Below are 15,018 nucleotides of genomic sequence, written 5' to 3'. Positions count from 1 at the left end.
CATCAATACATACCTACCAGCATATGCTGGTTTTTTCACCAGGGTACAAACACAACTCAGACGTGAATTTTGAAAGAGCTGTGTTTGTGTGTTCTATACAATACAAGGACAAGTTAATATGCCGTTGTAGTCTGAGGGAGCCCATGGCGAAATAGCCATTTGGATTGGCCTTAAACATTTGAATTTAATTTAATTTAGAAATATTAATTTATTGGCATTCAGCTTATAGGCCTACAACCAGGATTGTAGTTAGCAGGGTAAATGCTGAGGAAATAGTAGGAGCGCGTGTTTTTTTCTGGAAAAAGAAAGCCACACTTCATTAGAAGCGCTCCAACCCGCCTCCTTCCTTCAAAACAATCGTGCTCTCAGTCAAAAGCACAACTCCCTACTCAGCATTTCAACAGAATCGTAATCACCTGTGAGGGAGGTGGAATCATACATTAGTATTGGATTCTATTGGTCGCCATAAGTTTTGTGCGCAGCCGCGCAGTGCTGTCTGTAATGAGCCAGTCCTGTGCGAGGGACTAACTTTCAGCAAGTACGGTGTTAGTTTGCCTGACTTGGAAAGCTATATACAATTCTGGCACTGGTCACTACATTCTGTTGAACTACAAACGAGGAAGGACAAAATGTTAAATACTGTTAGAGAACGCTACGAAGCGTTTTTTAAAGAGAAGAATGTGGTAACGGATTTTCTAGCGGTTTTAGAGGAAAAAACTGGAGTACAGAAACAGTACATTGCAACAGGTACGTGACTGGTTCTACTCTTTCGTTTGGAAGCTGCATTAATTATTTAGTCGGGAATATGACGCGTACATTATGCATTTAAGCTGAGTTGGCTATCAGCTGTCAGCCTTTGTTGATCTTCTTTGTAAACATTACCATCGAATATTGATTTTCTTAGAAAAAGTATGAGTTTATTCTTTTAACACGTGACTTAAGTTACTGCCACCCATATGTAAAACCTTGGTGAATGTTGGAAATGAGTGCAAAGGGCTCTGGGAGTCATACTGATAAGACCAGGAAAGTCCGAGTCATTTCTCCGATTCGGTTCTTTTAAAGTGTTGCTTCTGAACAAAACGATTCAGCTGGTATTTTGCGTTCTGACGTGGGCTAATTATATTAGTTCAGTTGTAGGTACATAGCATTGTTTCTTAAAATTTTAGAGTGAGGCTTATTGAGTCGATGAGTTAGCGATTGTAGAGACATTTCAGCTCATTCATGTTGTTTCGTTAAATAGCTCAGACCAGTTTTAAGAATCGGTTCACCCGATTCATCAAAGAGCTTCGAATTAAAAAGGAGTCATTTACGAATCAAACATCACTCTGCTTTGTGTGTGTGACAAGAACAGATGCCGCATGAACAGTTTTCCCCCCGAGGGCTATCTGTTATTTCCCTGTTGTATTTACATCTGCTTTTGCGCTTTGTTTTAAAGCCAAAAACACACATGTTGGTTTGAGAAGCATCAAGCAAATGATCTAACAAGTGGCATTATCATAACCCAATGCATTATTGGGTTCAATTGTGCAACTACATCTACTGGTTACCTGAAGTGTCTAATGTGTGGTGTGGCTATTTCTTGTAGGATCTCTCAGGGTCTAATTTCTTCTACCAATAGCCGCTCCCAATGGTTATTTTTAAACATGTAGTGTCCTCAAGTGTCTGTGCAGAACTGCACTGGCTAGACTACATAAATAAGACAACTTCCCTTATGTTCACCTTTGTTTGTGCTGCTTCTATCCTGTTAGGTGTCAACACTGACACCAGACACAAAGTCATTAGTGCTCATAAATGCCCCTCTTCATTTGAATAATGGCAGTGATCATGTGTCTCTGTTTGTTCTGCAGGTGCAGTGTCTATTGTGGCACTCTATCTGTTATTTGGATATGGGGCCTCCCTCCTCTGCAACTTGATTGGTTTTGCATACCCAGCATATGCCTCGTAAGTATCCGTGACATGTCAAATTTCACAAATGTCTACTATGCATATTGGTGCAGTTGCTAGACCTGGAACAGCCAACATATATATGTTTGCACAGCATTTAGGAAGCACAATAATGAGAGTAACCCACACTGACTGGCCTGTTTTCACATGTCATTTTGTTCCTCATGCAGCATCAAAGCCATTGAGAGTAACAATAAAGAAGATGACACCAAATGGCTAACCTACTGGGTGGTTTATGGACTCTTCAGTGTGTCTGAATTTTTCTCTGATATCTTCCTCTTTTGGTTTCCCTTTTACTATGCTGGGAAGGTAAGGTGTTTTAGTTTCAAAATGTATTTCATTTATGCTTTCAACGTGTATTTGCATGTATTTTGGAGATCTGTTTTAGAAACCATCCACCTTGTTGTATGCTAGCTTTACTGTAGGAGGACTGTAAATGTATTGGTATGTAGGTCATGCTGAGAGGTTTTGCATAGTGTATATTTAGTATGCCTGACTACCTGCCAACTCGACCAACAGCCTCATTTCAATTTTGATCCTTGTTCTAAATTTGACTGAATGCTTTATAGCCAATTTATACAAATGAGTTAGCAGCTGATTAAGTTGCAGATCTTAAATGATATGTATGTCTTTTTTTCCGATTTCAGTTTTCTAATTAAAAATCATTTTTAATTAGATGTTTACTGTGGCATGATAAGTCCATTGAATTTGGAGAGTTTGATGCGGTTGTGCTTAGAATAGATCTTAACGCATGTATTGATTACTTTGAGATAATGTACGTGAATTGTATGTCAAGGCCAAGCAATTGTTTGAGCACTAAGCTGTAAATAACCAGGGGCCAGATTCACAAAAATCTCCTTAAGAAAGAGATTAAAGGGGTCCTTTTATGCTCTTTTTCAAAGTCTTGATTTGGGGTGTACTAGAACATGCTCTCATGCTTGGTGGTTCGAAAACATTATTTTTCACATAATTTACATTATTACAATACCTTTCTCCCCAGCCTGGCACAAATAGCTCGATTAGTTCTGGGTTTAATGAAGGCCAGCCTTCCGAAAAAAGGAAATGTGTTATGATTGGTTAACTATCCCAGTGCTTTGCGATTGGTGAACAGCTTAGACTGTGTTTCAGTACTGCCATGCCCCTTGTCAAAGCAGTTAGCGCAAGCTAGATTAATAGTGAATCTTACGTTTTAAATATGGATATTTTTCTTACAAAAATGCATCGATTCGCTACAGGAGACGCCCGGGAGCTGTGTGAGGCAATTTTTATTATGGATGGATGCACTTTATTAGACTTTATTAGACTCCGATTGCATTTGTCTGAAAGAAGGAAGTCATATACACCTAGGATGCATGGAGGGTGAGTAAATAATACACTACAGTAGTGTTGAGTCCTATCCTCATCCTGCGAGATCGCCAATAAATGATATTATCGTGCTAATGTACAGGTCCTTTTAAAAAAATTAGCATATTGTGATAAAGTTCATTATTTTCTGTAATGTACTGATAAACATTAGACTTTCATATATTTTAGATTCATTACACACAACTGAAGTAGTTTCAAGCCTTTTATTGTTTTAATATTGATGATTTTGGCATACAGCTCATGAAAACCCAAAATTCCTATCTCAAAAAATTAGCATATCATGACAAGGTTCTCTAAACGAGCTATTAACCTAATCATCTGAATCAACTAATTAACTCTAAACACCTGCACCTGAGGCTTTTAAAAACTCCCAGCCTGGTTCATTACTCAAAACCGCAATCATGGGTAAGACTGCCGACCTGACTGCTGTCCAGAAGGACATCATTGACACCCTCAAGCAAGAGGGTAAGACACAGAAAGAAATTTCTGAACGAATAGGCTGTTCCCAGAGTGCTGTATGAAGGCACCTCAGTGGGAAGTCTGTGGGAAGGAAAAAGTGTGGCAGAAAACGCTGCACAACGAGAAGAGGTGACCGGACCCTGAGGAAGATTGTGGAGAAGGACCGATTCCAGACCTTGGGGGACCTGCGGAAGCAGTGGACTGAGTCTGGAGTAGAAACATCCAGAGCCACCGTGTACAGGCGTGTGCAGGAAATGGGCTACAGGTGCCGCATTCCCCAGGTCAAGCCACTTTTGAACCAGAAACAGCGGCAGAAGCGCCTGACCTGGGCTACAGAGAAGCAGCACTGGACTGTTGCTCAGTGGTCCAAAGTACTTTTTTTGGATGAAAGCAAATTTTGCATGTCATTCGGAAATCAAGGTGCCAGAGTCTGGAGGAAGACTGGGGAGAGGGAAATGCCAAAATGCCTGAAGTCCAGTGTCAAGTACCCACAGTCAGTGATGGTCTGGGGTGCCATGTCAGCTGCGGTCAATGCAGCTAGCTATCAGGAGATTTTGGAGCACTTCATGTTTCCATCTGCTGAAAAGCTTTATGGAGATGAAGATTTCATTTTTCAGCACGACCTGGCACCTGCTCACAGTGCCAAAACCACTGGTAAATGGTTTACTGACCATGGTATTACTGTGCTCAATTGGCCTGCCAACTCTCCTGACCTGAACCCCATAGAGAATCTGTGGGATATTGTGAAGAGAAAGTTGAGAGACGCAAGACCCAACACTCTGGATGAGCTTAAGGCCGCTATCGAAGCATCCTGGGCCTCCATAACACCTCAGCAGTGCCACAGGCTGATTGCCTCCATGCCACGCCGCATTGAAGCAGTCATTTCTGCAAAAGGATTCCCGACCAAGTATTGAGTGCATAACTGAACATAATTATTTGAAGGTTGACTTTTTTTTTGTATTAAAAACACTTTTCTTTTATTGGTCGGATGAAATATGCTAATTTTTTGAGATAGGAATTTTGGGTTTTCATGAGCTGTATGCCAAAATCATCAATATTAAAACAATAAAAGGCTTGAAACTACTTCAGTTGTGTGTAATGAATCTAAAATATATGAAAGTCTAATGTTTATCAGTACATTACAGAAAATAATGAACTTTATCACAATATGCTAATTTTTTGAAAAGGACCTGTATTTATTTTACATATTTAGTTTCATTGCCCAAAACCAGCTCTAGCATAAGGCTAAAAGCAGCCTAACATTATCAAAAAACATCACCACTGATCAGTCTAGCTATTCTAGTGCAAGTTTATGCATTTTAAAAAACACTCGCGTTATAAGTGAAGCTATCTACACTGTATGAGGAATAAATCTCTTACCATACACTGCACAACTGGAGTAGATTGCGGCTTCGGTGTGTGTTTCGACCCCCTGTACTGTACACGTCTGCGGCGCGTTACTGCTCTAAAGCAGCCACTCTAGTCACCGCTTGTGCTTATACGTGCCACGCTGTGGCTCGTTGAAGCGGCTCTCCGCGCTGCATCGCTAAAGTTAGGCTAATCCCCCACCTCCTCCCTACCCTCCCTCCAACAATTCGAATTTCTGTAGGTGGGATTTAATTTAATGATATTGTAATGGACCGTGTTGTGACATCATTGCATGCAGAAAACAAACATAGTCTAAAGGAGCCGTTCATTGTAGTTGTAGGGCCATTTGTTGTAGGAAAGAGATTTTTTTTTTTTTTTTAATATAAACTAAATATCTCCCTTTGGAGTGGACTTTGAGATTTGTAACTTTGTAGATCGTTTTTATGCCCAAAGATACACACCACACACTGACTAAAATTCAGAAAGTGACAAAGCATAATAGCACCCCTTTAAGACATTTCTTAGTTAAATTCCAAGACACTTGCAAGAATGCTCCTAAGTATACTTCCTGAAAATTTCATAAGAAGTTCTCAAATATCTTCCTAAGAACAAATATTTCTCTCTCTTACTCTTTTTCTTCTAAAGAAAATAACAGGTTTTAGTGTTATCTGTTTGATTTCTTATCTGCATGATGGTTCTTGGTGAAGACAGACTGTGGCAAGTTGATGTGTGTTCTATCTGTCTGTGTGTGTCTGTGTGTATGTGTGTTTGTGCAGCCTGCTACAGTGATTGTGTCCACTCTCATATGTGAGGAATGTTGCAGAAAATTGTAATTTTAGGCTAAGATTAAGGTTCCTATTTTTAGTTGTTTGTTACTGAATTTTAAAATCAGTAAAAAGTAGCATCACACATAGTCATGATGTGTGTACATTATCAGTCATTGGTGTTTACGTTATCAATCATTGATGTCACTTTGGTGTCATTTCAGAGAACTCATAAGAACGCATATCCCTAGTAGTAACTAGCATTATAATGTTATGTGCTAATGCCTAATTAAAACAATTATAATGAAATAACTCAATAAATCCATAAAATATTTTCCTATGTTCCTAAATTATCCTAGCTTTTTTTTTTTTTTTTTTTTCATTTACAATGATTTTTAAGAAGGTTCTTTTCAAGAATTGACCTTTGTCCTAAGAACAAGAAAAACATTCTTTTGTAGTATTTTGGGGAATCCAAATATTATTAACCTTTTTTTTTTTTCATATGCAAGACAATAAGAAGGAAATGGCAGAATTTATTCTTACTGCTTTGTGAATTTGGCCCCAGCGGTGTTGATGTAAACCTTTTTTTACTTTATTTATTTTATTTTTTTACTTTATTTATTTTATTAAAAGTTACTAAAAGCTGAATAGTGTATTCTTTAACTAAATGGTGTAATATTACCACATTTTAGAGCATTTTAACTTGATATTATACATATACACTGTTGCTCAAAAGTTTGGATTTAATGTTTCTGATAGAAGTGTGTTATGTTCACCAAGGGTGTTTTAAATAAATAAAAATTAATTGGGAAATTACACCTAATAAAATTGAGTACAAAATATTAGGTGAAATATTATAGTTTAAAATAATTGTTCTGTTTCAATATCTTTTAAAATGTAATTTATTCCTTTGGCAACACTGAATTTTCAGCGGCCATTACTCCAGTTTTCATTGTCACATCATCATTTGGTGCTCAAGTAATATTTCTTATTATTATCAGTGTTAATAGTTAATAGTTTTTTGGAAACTGATGCATTGTTTTTCAGGTTCATCATAGAAAAGAACTGTGTTTATTTGAAATAGAAATCATCAGAATTTTAAGGGATAGTTCACCCAAAAATGACAATTCTGTCATTAATTACTCACCCTTATGTCGTTCCAAACCCGTAAGACCATCGTTCATCTTTAGTGACAACAAATTAAGATGTTTTTGATGAAATCCGAGAGCTTTCTGACCCTGCATAGACATTAACACAACTGATACATTAAAGGCCCAGAAAGGTAGTAAGGACATCATTAAAATAGTCCATGTGGCACCAGTGGTTCATCTGTACTTTTGTGAATGTACGAGAATAGCTTTTGTGCACAAAGAAAACAGAAATAACGACTTTATTCAACAATATCTTCTCTTCAGTGTTAGTCGACGCACATTCACAAGAGTACCACAGCGTATGCGTCATTACTTTTTGTGAGCAAAGGAAACAAAAATATTCTCGTAGCTTTATAAAATTATGGTTGAACCACTGATGTCACATGGACTATTTTATTGACATACATACTACCTTTCTGGGCCTTGAATGTGGTAATTACATTGCTGTCTATGCAGGGTCAGAAAGCTCTCGGATTTAATCAAAAATATCTTAATTTGTGTTCCAAAAATGAACAAAGGTCTCACAGGTTTGGAACGGTGTGAGGGTGAGTAATTAATGACAAATGTAACATTTTTGGGTGAACTATCCCTTCAAAGCCACAAAAGGTGCAATTAAATATGACACGTACAATATATATTTTTGAAAACAATGGCAGCAAATGTGAAGTTGACATATGTATTTCAGTGCCTGTTTCTGCTGTGGTGCATGGCTCCAGTCTCATGGAATGGCTCTCAGATCATATACACACGTGTGGTGAGACCTTTCTTCCTCAAACATGAAGCAACGTTCGACAATGTTGTCAGCGACTTGAGTGGAAAGGCCAAGAGTGCAGCAAAAGAAGGTAAAGCATAACACCCTGTCATCAGAAATCCATCATCCGTTCACTTTCAGACTCCTATTTCATTAGTGGTTGTGTCTTATGTACTGTAGTAATTGATTTATTCATTTAGTTTTTCATTGATGTCTGCATGATTTAACTTGAGGTCTGTTTTCCTCTGTCTTTCTCCAGCAGGTTTCACAATGCTGAACAGCGATAAGAATAAATGATTTGAAGGTGGCAATATGAAGAATCATTTTACCAGGAGTCTCGTGTTTACATTTGCCTTTTTATTTTTTGACTAGCACATTGTTTAAGTCACTAACCCCACTGAAATAATTAAATAATCTTAACTGCATCTGAGCCAGGCAGCACAATCACCCTAAAAATGGCCCTTAAATGTTCTTGAATTTCTCAAATGGTCCACAGATTGTTTTGGGATACTTTTTAATTTAATTTCACACTTCTGTTTTGTTCATCCTATACTTTAGCACGTTGACCAATGAAAAGAATGTTGAAGTCACTGTATTTTAATAAATAAAACTGGAAAGATCTATACCTAAATATGAAACATGTTCTTCAGATTTGTATTAAGTTTATTTTTGCCAAGTTACTCAGAACTTTGTTTCTGTTGTGTCTCAGGAAAAGTTAAACAGGCTTAGCTTTATCATTTTGTCTTTTTTTGTGTATTGATATATGATGGTGAATTTGCTTGCTATAGAGCTCACATGGATGAAAACTAAAAGTGTGAAACTTGTCAATGTGTCAATTTTCCTATTCTCTAATGTGCTTTTAGGCTTGATCAGATCATGAATGCGGCAGGTGTTTAATTTGCAACCTTGAACTTCAGACTTTCGAAGGATCAGTTTTCTGTAGAAGTCTTAGGTGGCCCATTTATGGCTCCAGTGATCTAAGGACTTGAGTGTACGTCTCACCCCACTCACTGAACTACCTGGGCTTGAGTGCTCACCTTGTCTGCATACCATTTGCTTCAGATGTTGGATGTTGGAGCTGGGATTGACATTACACCTGAGTGGCCAAGGTTCCAGTACAGTTGGAAGACCAAGACGGACGCATCTATTGTTAGCAGTACCAGTAAATAAAAAAAAAAGAAAAATTGTAGATATTGATTTGAGACAAAGATACACAGAAGTGCAAATAAACAACAGTTTACTACCGTTTCACTTACTTTTGATGTGCTGAGCAGCCATTATGCATTCTTGAAGTCTGTGTAAAGGCAATTCAGAGAATTGTTTCTGAAAACATTATAAATGTTAGAAATGTATTGCTGAAAACACGTTACAAAGACTGAACTGTGGAGCTTAAACAGTTGTGCACTTATGTCACGGTTTGGTCAGTTACCCAGATACGCGGCCATATTGGCAATACTCCGATGTAAACAACAGCATGGATTGCACTGTTAATTTACTAATGAAGACGTTGTTCTGCTAATTCATGCTGTATAAACCATGGAAAGAACGTGTGGAAGCTGTTAAATCATATAGAGAAGGACTTATAGGAAAGTGCGCAATATTTTGACCAACTGAAGGTAGTAAAGATACGTACAAGCATTAATTAAGATATTAGCCTAATATTTCACCCTACATGACTGGAAATTATAAAAACAAACACATATGTTGTCAAGATTCTTGCCTTGGAAATCTTGATTCAGTTTGGCCAACCAGAAATGCCTTTTGTTCCTCAGACAGTTTTTTTTTTTGTACTCTTCTCCTTGATCTGTTAAAACTTTTGGCAGACTATAGTACTCCAAATGTTTTTCCCAGTCTGAATGATTACTACAGCCCAAAACATGATAATAATTGACCATTTTCAGCAGCAATAATCAGCAAAATATACAAGTTTGTTTGGTTCAGTGGCATTGTTTACATTCAGTGATGCGTCGTGAACACACTCTGTCACAGCTTACAGATTGACAGCTAGCTATGCCTTTGTCACGTAAATGCATGTATAGTTGTGTAAATAAGTTTCTAGAGGGAGCTTCCATTCAGGTTGTCGCGGTATTTGATAGGCTTCAGCGCCGCAAGCGGACATGCCCCCAGCTCTGACTTACAGCGATGTTAAAAGTTTATACTGGGAACTTGAAATTTGTGTAGAAATGGAATGCAGTGCAGATTGAGGGTTACGACTTAATGGAGATGTCATGAGAAATTGAGACTGGTTGTAGATTGCTGTTTGAGTAGTTGGATCATTGTATTCATTGTATCATTGGACTCCATGAACACAAGTAGGGCTTGGAAATACAGTAATGCAGCGGACAGTGTAGTTTATTTGAAACTGTTGTCCAATACACAATGTTTCCGTTTATGTAGAGTTACAGTACGACTTTGAGTGAGACTAGAGTTGTTTGACTAAACATCATGGTCTAGACACACTTTTAGCTTACCATGGTCCTTGTTTTTTTGTAACTTCACATGGTCCTTGTTTTTTATATATCCAGTTTTAGCCTTGCTATGAATAACTCTCTATTAGCAGTTCAATATTAAACAGAGTTAGGGTATCAAAGCACTACATGGGTATTAGAAAACACAGTATAATATTTCCTTTTGGCTGATAAGCTGTTATGCAACAAAGCTGCTACGTTAATTAGTTTTTTCCATAGTAGACGGAGAAATATGAAGCCATTTTACACCCTTTCAGTATGCTGAACTCGAGAAGACTAATTATACCTCCTCAGGCTACAAGTTTCTGTAAAAGAAAACAGGCCATTGCTTTGTGAGTCATTCTTTATAACCGGAAATTTTGGAAGCAGTAATCAATAGATAATATATGTGTACTTTTGCTCTTTTTATAGCACCTGTACCATGACTCACATTCAGCAAAAAACTGCATTGTCATAGCTGTGAATGATTAATGTCAATAAGAACTTACTTTGTGACATCTGTGAAGCCCTAATTGTCTACACTCCTGAAATAATTTAAGTAACTTAAGGATCATTAAAATAAACCACAAACAAACTTTGGTGTTGATGTCTATATTGTGAAAATGTGAGTGTAATTTGAGTGGCTCATTTGAAATGTTCTGAATTAAACAACTTTGAGTCTGTGCACCCTTTCCCTTTAAATTCAACGTACAGTAAATATTCGCAGTGCCTGAAATACTATTTTTTCATACTGAAAAAAGGTACCAAACAGGGGCGGTACCCTTTCAATACTAATCCAGTTGAGGTCATACAACTGTATTACAATCTGCAAAATGTTAATTATTTTACCAAAATAAGAGGGATCATACAAAATGCATGTTATTTTTTATTTAGTACTGACCAGAATAAGACATTTCACATAAAAGACATTTACATATAGTCCACAAGAGAAAATAATAGTTAAATTTGTAGAAATTACCCTGTTCAAAAGTTAACATACACTTAATTCTTAATACTGTGTTGTTACCTGAATGATTCACAGCTGTGTGTGTTTTTTTTAGTGTTCATGAGTTCCTTGTTTGTCCTGAACAATCAAACTGCCTGTTGTTCTTCAGAAAAATTCTTCAGATCCCACAATTTTTTTTTTTTTTTTTAGCATTTTTTTTTTAGCATTTTTGTGTATTTGAACCATTTCCAATAATGTCTGTATGATTTTGAGATCCATCTTTTCAAACTGAAGGACAACTCAGGGACTCATATGCAACTATTACAGAAGGTTGATGCTCCAGAAGGAAAAACAGTGCATTAAGAGCCGGGGTGAAAACCTTTTGAATTTGAAGATCAAGGTAAATTTAACTTATTTTGTCTCCTGGGAAACATGCAAGTGTCTTCTGTAGCTTCTGAAGGGCAGTACTAAATGAAAAAAAAAAAAAAGATATTTAGGCAAAATAAGAAAAATGTACACATCTTCATTCTGTTCAAAAGTTTTCACCCCCCGGGTCTTAATGCGTTGTTTCTTTTCTTGTGAAGCATCAGTGAGCGTTTGAACCTTTTGTAATAGTTGCATATGAGTCCCTCAGTTGTCCTCAGTGTGAAAAGATGGATCTCAAAATCATACAGTCATAGTTGGAAAGGGTTCAAATACACATTTGTGGGACCTGAAGGATTTTTCTGAAGAACAGCAGGCAGTTTAACTGTTCAGGACAAACAAGGGACTCATAAACAACTATCACTAAACAAAAAAACACAGCTGTGGATCATTCAGGAAACAACACAGTATTAAAAATCAAGTGTGAACATCTTTAATGTGAAATATCTTATTCAGGTCCGTACTAAATAAAAAATAACATGCATTTTGTACGATCCCTCTTATTTTGGTAAAACAATTAACATTTTGCAGATTCTGCAAGATGTAAACTTTTGACCTCAACTGTATGTATCCTAATATTTAAAATTCTAATATGTACCACCCAGTGACAGTTTTGTTCTTGTGTATGCATTTGGATATTAATATGCAAGAGCATAATGTGCAAATACATAGGTCAAGTATCTGCTATAACACAGTGTGTACAGTGTTTAGTTGGGCGATGACACTGAGTATATGCAATATTTGTTCAAGGAAGGCAACAGTTGTAGTGCAAGTGGGAGTTCGAGTGTACCACTGGGACTCCGAGCATGAAGTAAACAAGGGTGTGAAGCCCTGACTGATTGTTTAATCATGTTAAAAGCTCAGCAGTAGTGGAACGGCATTCTCGGGTTACTTTTTTATTGTAAGAGGACTATGTGAATAGTAGTAGAGATGGCATTCTCTGTGCACCTGTTACAGCAATCTGTAGTTTCACTGAGAAATGAACCAGGATAATAATGTTGAAGCGTTTTATTAATTTAAACATGACATCTTTTATTTTTTAAGAGCAGGATTAGTAGTGGTTGTCTTAAAACAGGTAGAGATAATGACCTAGAATTTCAGAAAGTTCCTAAACACCTTTAAGTGAAAATATTTATGAGTATTAATGTAAATGTTTAGCAAGTGTTGCCTTTACTCTGTTTCTGAATATAACATCTACCAGTTTTTGACTATGTAATACTGATTCTTACAGGAAGAGGGAGACAAACAGTACTACGATTTAATGTGACATCTGATGTAATCTGTCAAGACATATGAAGAATTAATCAGAATCTTTAATTAGTTAATCACATTGGTAGAGAGAATCATAAATGCATTAAAATATCTGAACCGCATTTAAATGTAGAATATCTTAAATGTTTGAATATCTTCCAGAAATAAACAAATCGCTAACTTAAATCATCCACTCTAAAGCCTAACCGAATTTTCTGTGTTGTTGTTGCTTAGTATTTGACATGGCTTTTCACAATTTAATTTCTTTTTATTTGCAAGGGAAAGAAATAAAAGCTTGGGAGAGTATTGAATATACAGCCCTTATTATGAGGTGACTAATATCCACATGCTGTTTGCAGCCTTGCCTCCTGCTTCCTGCAAGCTATTATCAAACTGTACACCCCAGCCTGTCTATTGTGATTATATTTGGTTGTCTACCGCCTCCATCTCTCCATGCAAAAAGAGTCTGCATGTTTAATGAACTCCCAGTGTCAGTTTATACAGATTTATTGCTTACTGATCTGAGTTCTTTACTTGGCTCGTGCTGTTTGATACGATACCTTATACAGACTTTTTAAGCAATATTCTGTCAGTTACTTTTATGGGAATGTGCCTTGTGAAATGTTCCTGTGTAAAGTTAAGATTAAGATAGGCCACCCTTCCCAGGTCTAGCCGTCAGTCGAAGAAAACCGAATCGCCTTAAGGAACTCTGCACCATTATCCGCTAAGATTCAACACAGGCTCATTCAGACTGTGACAGGGACTAACATTCTTCTGTCTGCCTTGTTAGCCACAGCCAAAGCACCTCCAGGCTCAGAGAGCGCGAGCACAAAATACTAAAAATTTAAAAAGTACTTGTGACACCATTTGGGGATCCCTCAGATTATCACACCGCTTGAACGCTCTGGAAAACTTATGTTTAACACACTTGGAACGGATATTGAAATATCTTGAGTACGCAGTATTTGAGGCACCTTTAAAGCGGTTCTGCCATAGTTGCAGTCTGAAGAAGCACAATGGTTTGTCAGTTATGTTTTCATTTTTAAATTTTGACCCTGTATTTTTTACATTTATTTTTAAATGTTTATTTACATTTATATTTTCTACGTATTTATTTAAATTTATGTTTAAATGAAATTATTTAAAATGTTTTTAATGTATGTTTATTTGTAAAAAAATTATTTAAATTTAGTGTTTATTATAATGTTTTTATTAACATTTAATATATTTTAATATTTTGAAATGCATGAATTTAAATATGTATTTTCAACTTATTTATTTAAATTTATTTTTAAAATGCATTTATTTAAAATTATTTTTTTAAGTACCATTTTTTTTAAGTGACACTACCAGTCAAAAGTTTTTGAACAGTAAGAGTTTTAATGTTTTGTAGAGAAGTCTCTTGTGCTCACCAAGCCTGCATTTATTTGATCCAAAGTACAGTAAAAACAGTAAAATTCTGAAATATTTTTACTATTTAAAATAAGTCAATTTGAATATGATATATTCAATTTGAATATATTATAAAATGTAATTTATTCCTGTGAATTCAAAGCCAAACTTTTGGCATCATTACAGTCACATGATCCTTCTGAAAACTTTCCAATATTCTGATGTGCTGCTCAAAAAATACTTATTATTATTATTGTTGAAAACAGCTGAGTAGATTTTTTTTTTCAGATTTCTTTGATGAATAGAAAGTTCATCAGAACAGCATTTATCTGAAATAGATTTTTTTTTTGTAAAATTATACATTTCTTTATCATCACTTTTGATCAATTTAAAGCATCCTTGCTAAATAAAAGTATTAATTTCTAGAAAAAAAATATACTGACTCCAAGCTTTTGAATGGTATAGTGTATAATGTTACAAAAACTGTTTATTACAGATAAATGCTGTTCTTTTAAACTTTCTATTCATCAAAAAAATCCTGAAAAACTGTTTTAAATATTGATAATCATAATAATAGTTTCTTGAACAGCACATCAGCATATTAGAATGATTTCTGAAGGACCATGTGACTGGAATAATAATGCTGAAAATTTAGCTTTGATCACAGGAATAAATTACATTTTAAAATATATTCAAATAGAAAGCAGTTATTTTAAATAGTAAAAAATAAAATCACTGCTTTTGCTGTATTTTAGAC

At 36.0% G+C, this 15,018-nt stretch overlaps 1 protein-coding gene across 2 annotated transcripts; it reads left to right on the top strand.

Moving 5' to 3' along the window:
- Positions 1 to 452: 452 nt before the first annotated feature.
- Positions 453 to 9,050, top strand: zgc:101744 (Receptor expression-enhancing protein 6-like). Of its 2 annotated transcripts, none has more exons than XM_051136514.1 (5): positions 453 to 747; positions 1,848 to 1,941; positions 2,115 to 2,253; positions 7,737 to 7,893; positions 8,065 to 9,050. In XM_051136514.1, the coding sequence occupies exons 1-5, from the start codon at positions 630 to 632 to the stop codon at positions 8,097 to 8,099; spliced, it is 543 nt and encodes a 180-aa protein (XP_050992471.1). In that variant the 5' UTR covers positions 453 to 629; the 3' UTR covers positions 8,100 to 9,050. The 2 variants fall into 2 exon arrangements, with proteins under 2 accessions (XP_050992471.1, XP_050992463.1); XM_051136506.1 differs by having other exon boundaries at positions 457 to 747; positions 8,062 to 9,050.
- Positions 9,051 to 15,018: the final 5,968 nt, after the last annotated feature.

This window comes from Labeo rohita, chromosome 2, assembly GCF_022985175.1.
Source record: "Labeo rohita strain BAU-BD-2019 chromosome 2, IGBB_LRoh.1.0, whole genome shotgun sequence".
Lineage (NCBI taxonomy): Eukaryota > Metazoa > Chordata > Actinopteri > Cypriniformes > Cyprinidae > Labeo > Labeo rohita.
Note: the sequence above shows the minus strand (reverse complement) of the source record. Positions and strands in the feature narration are given on the sequence as shown.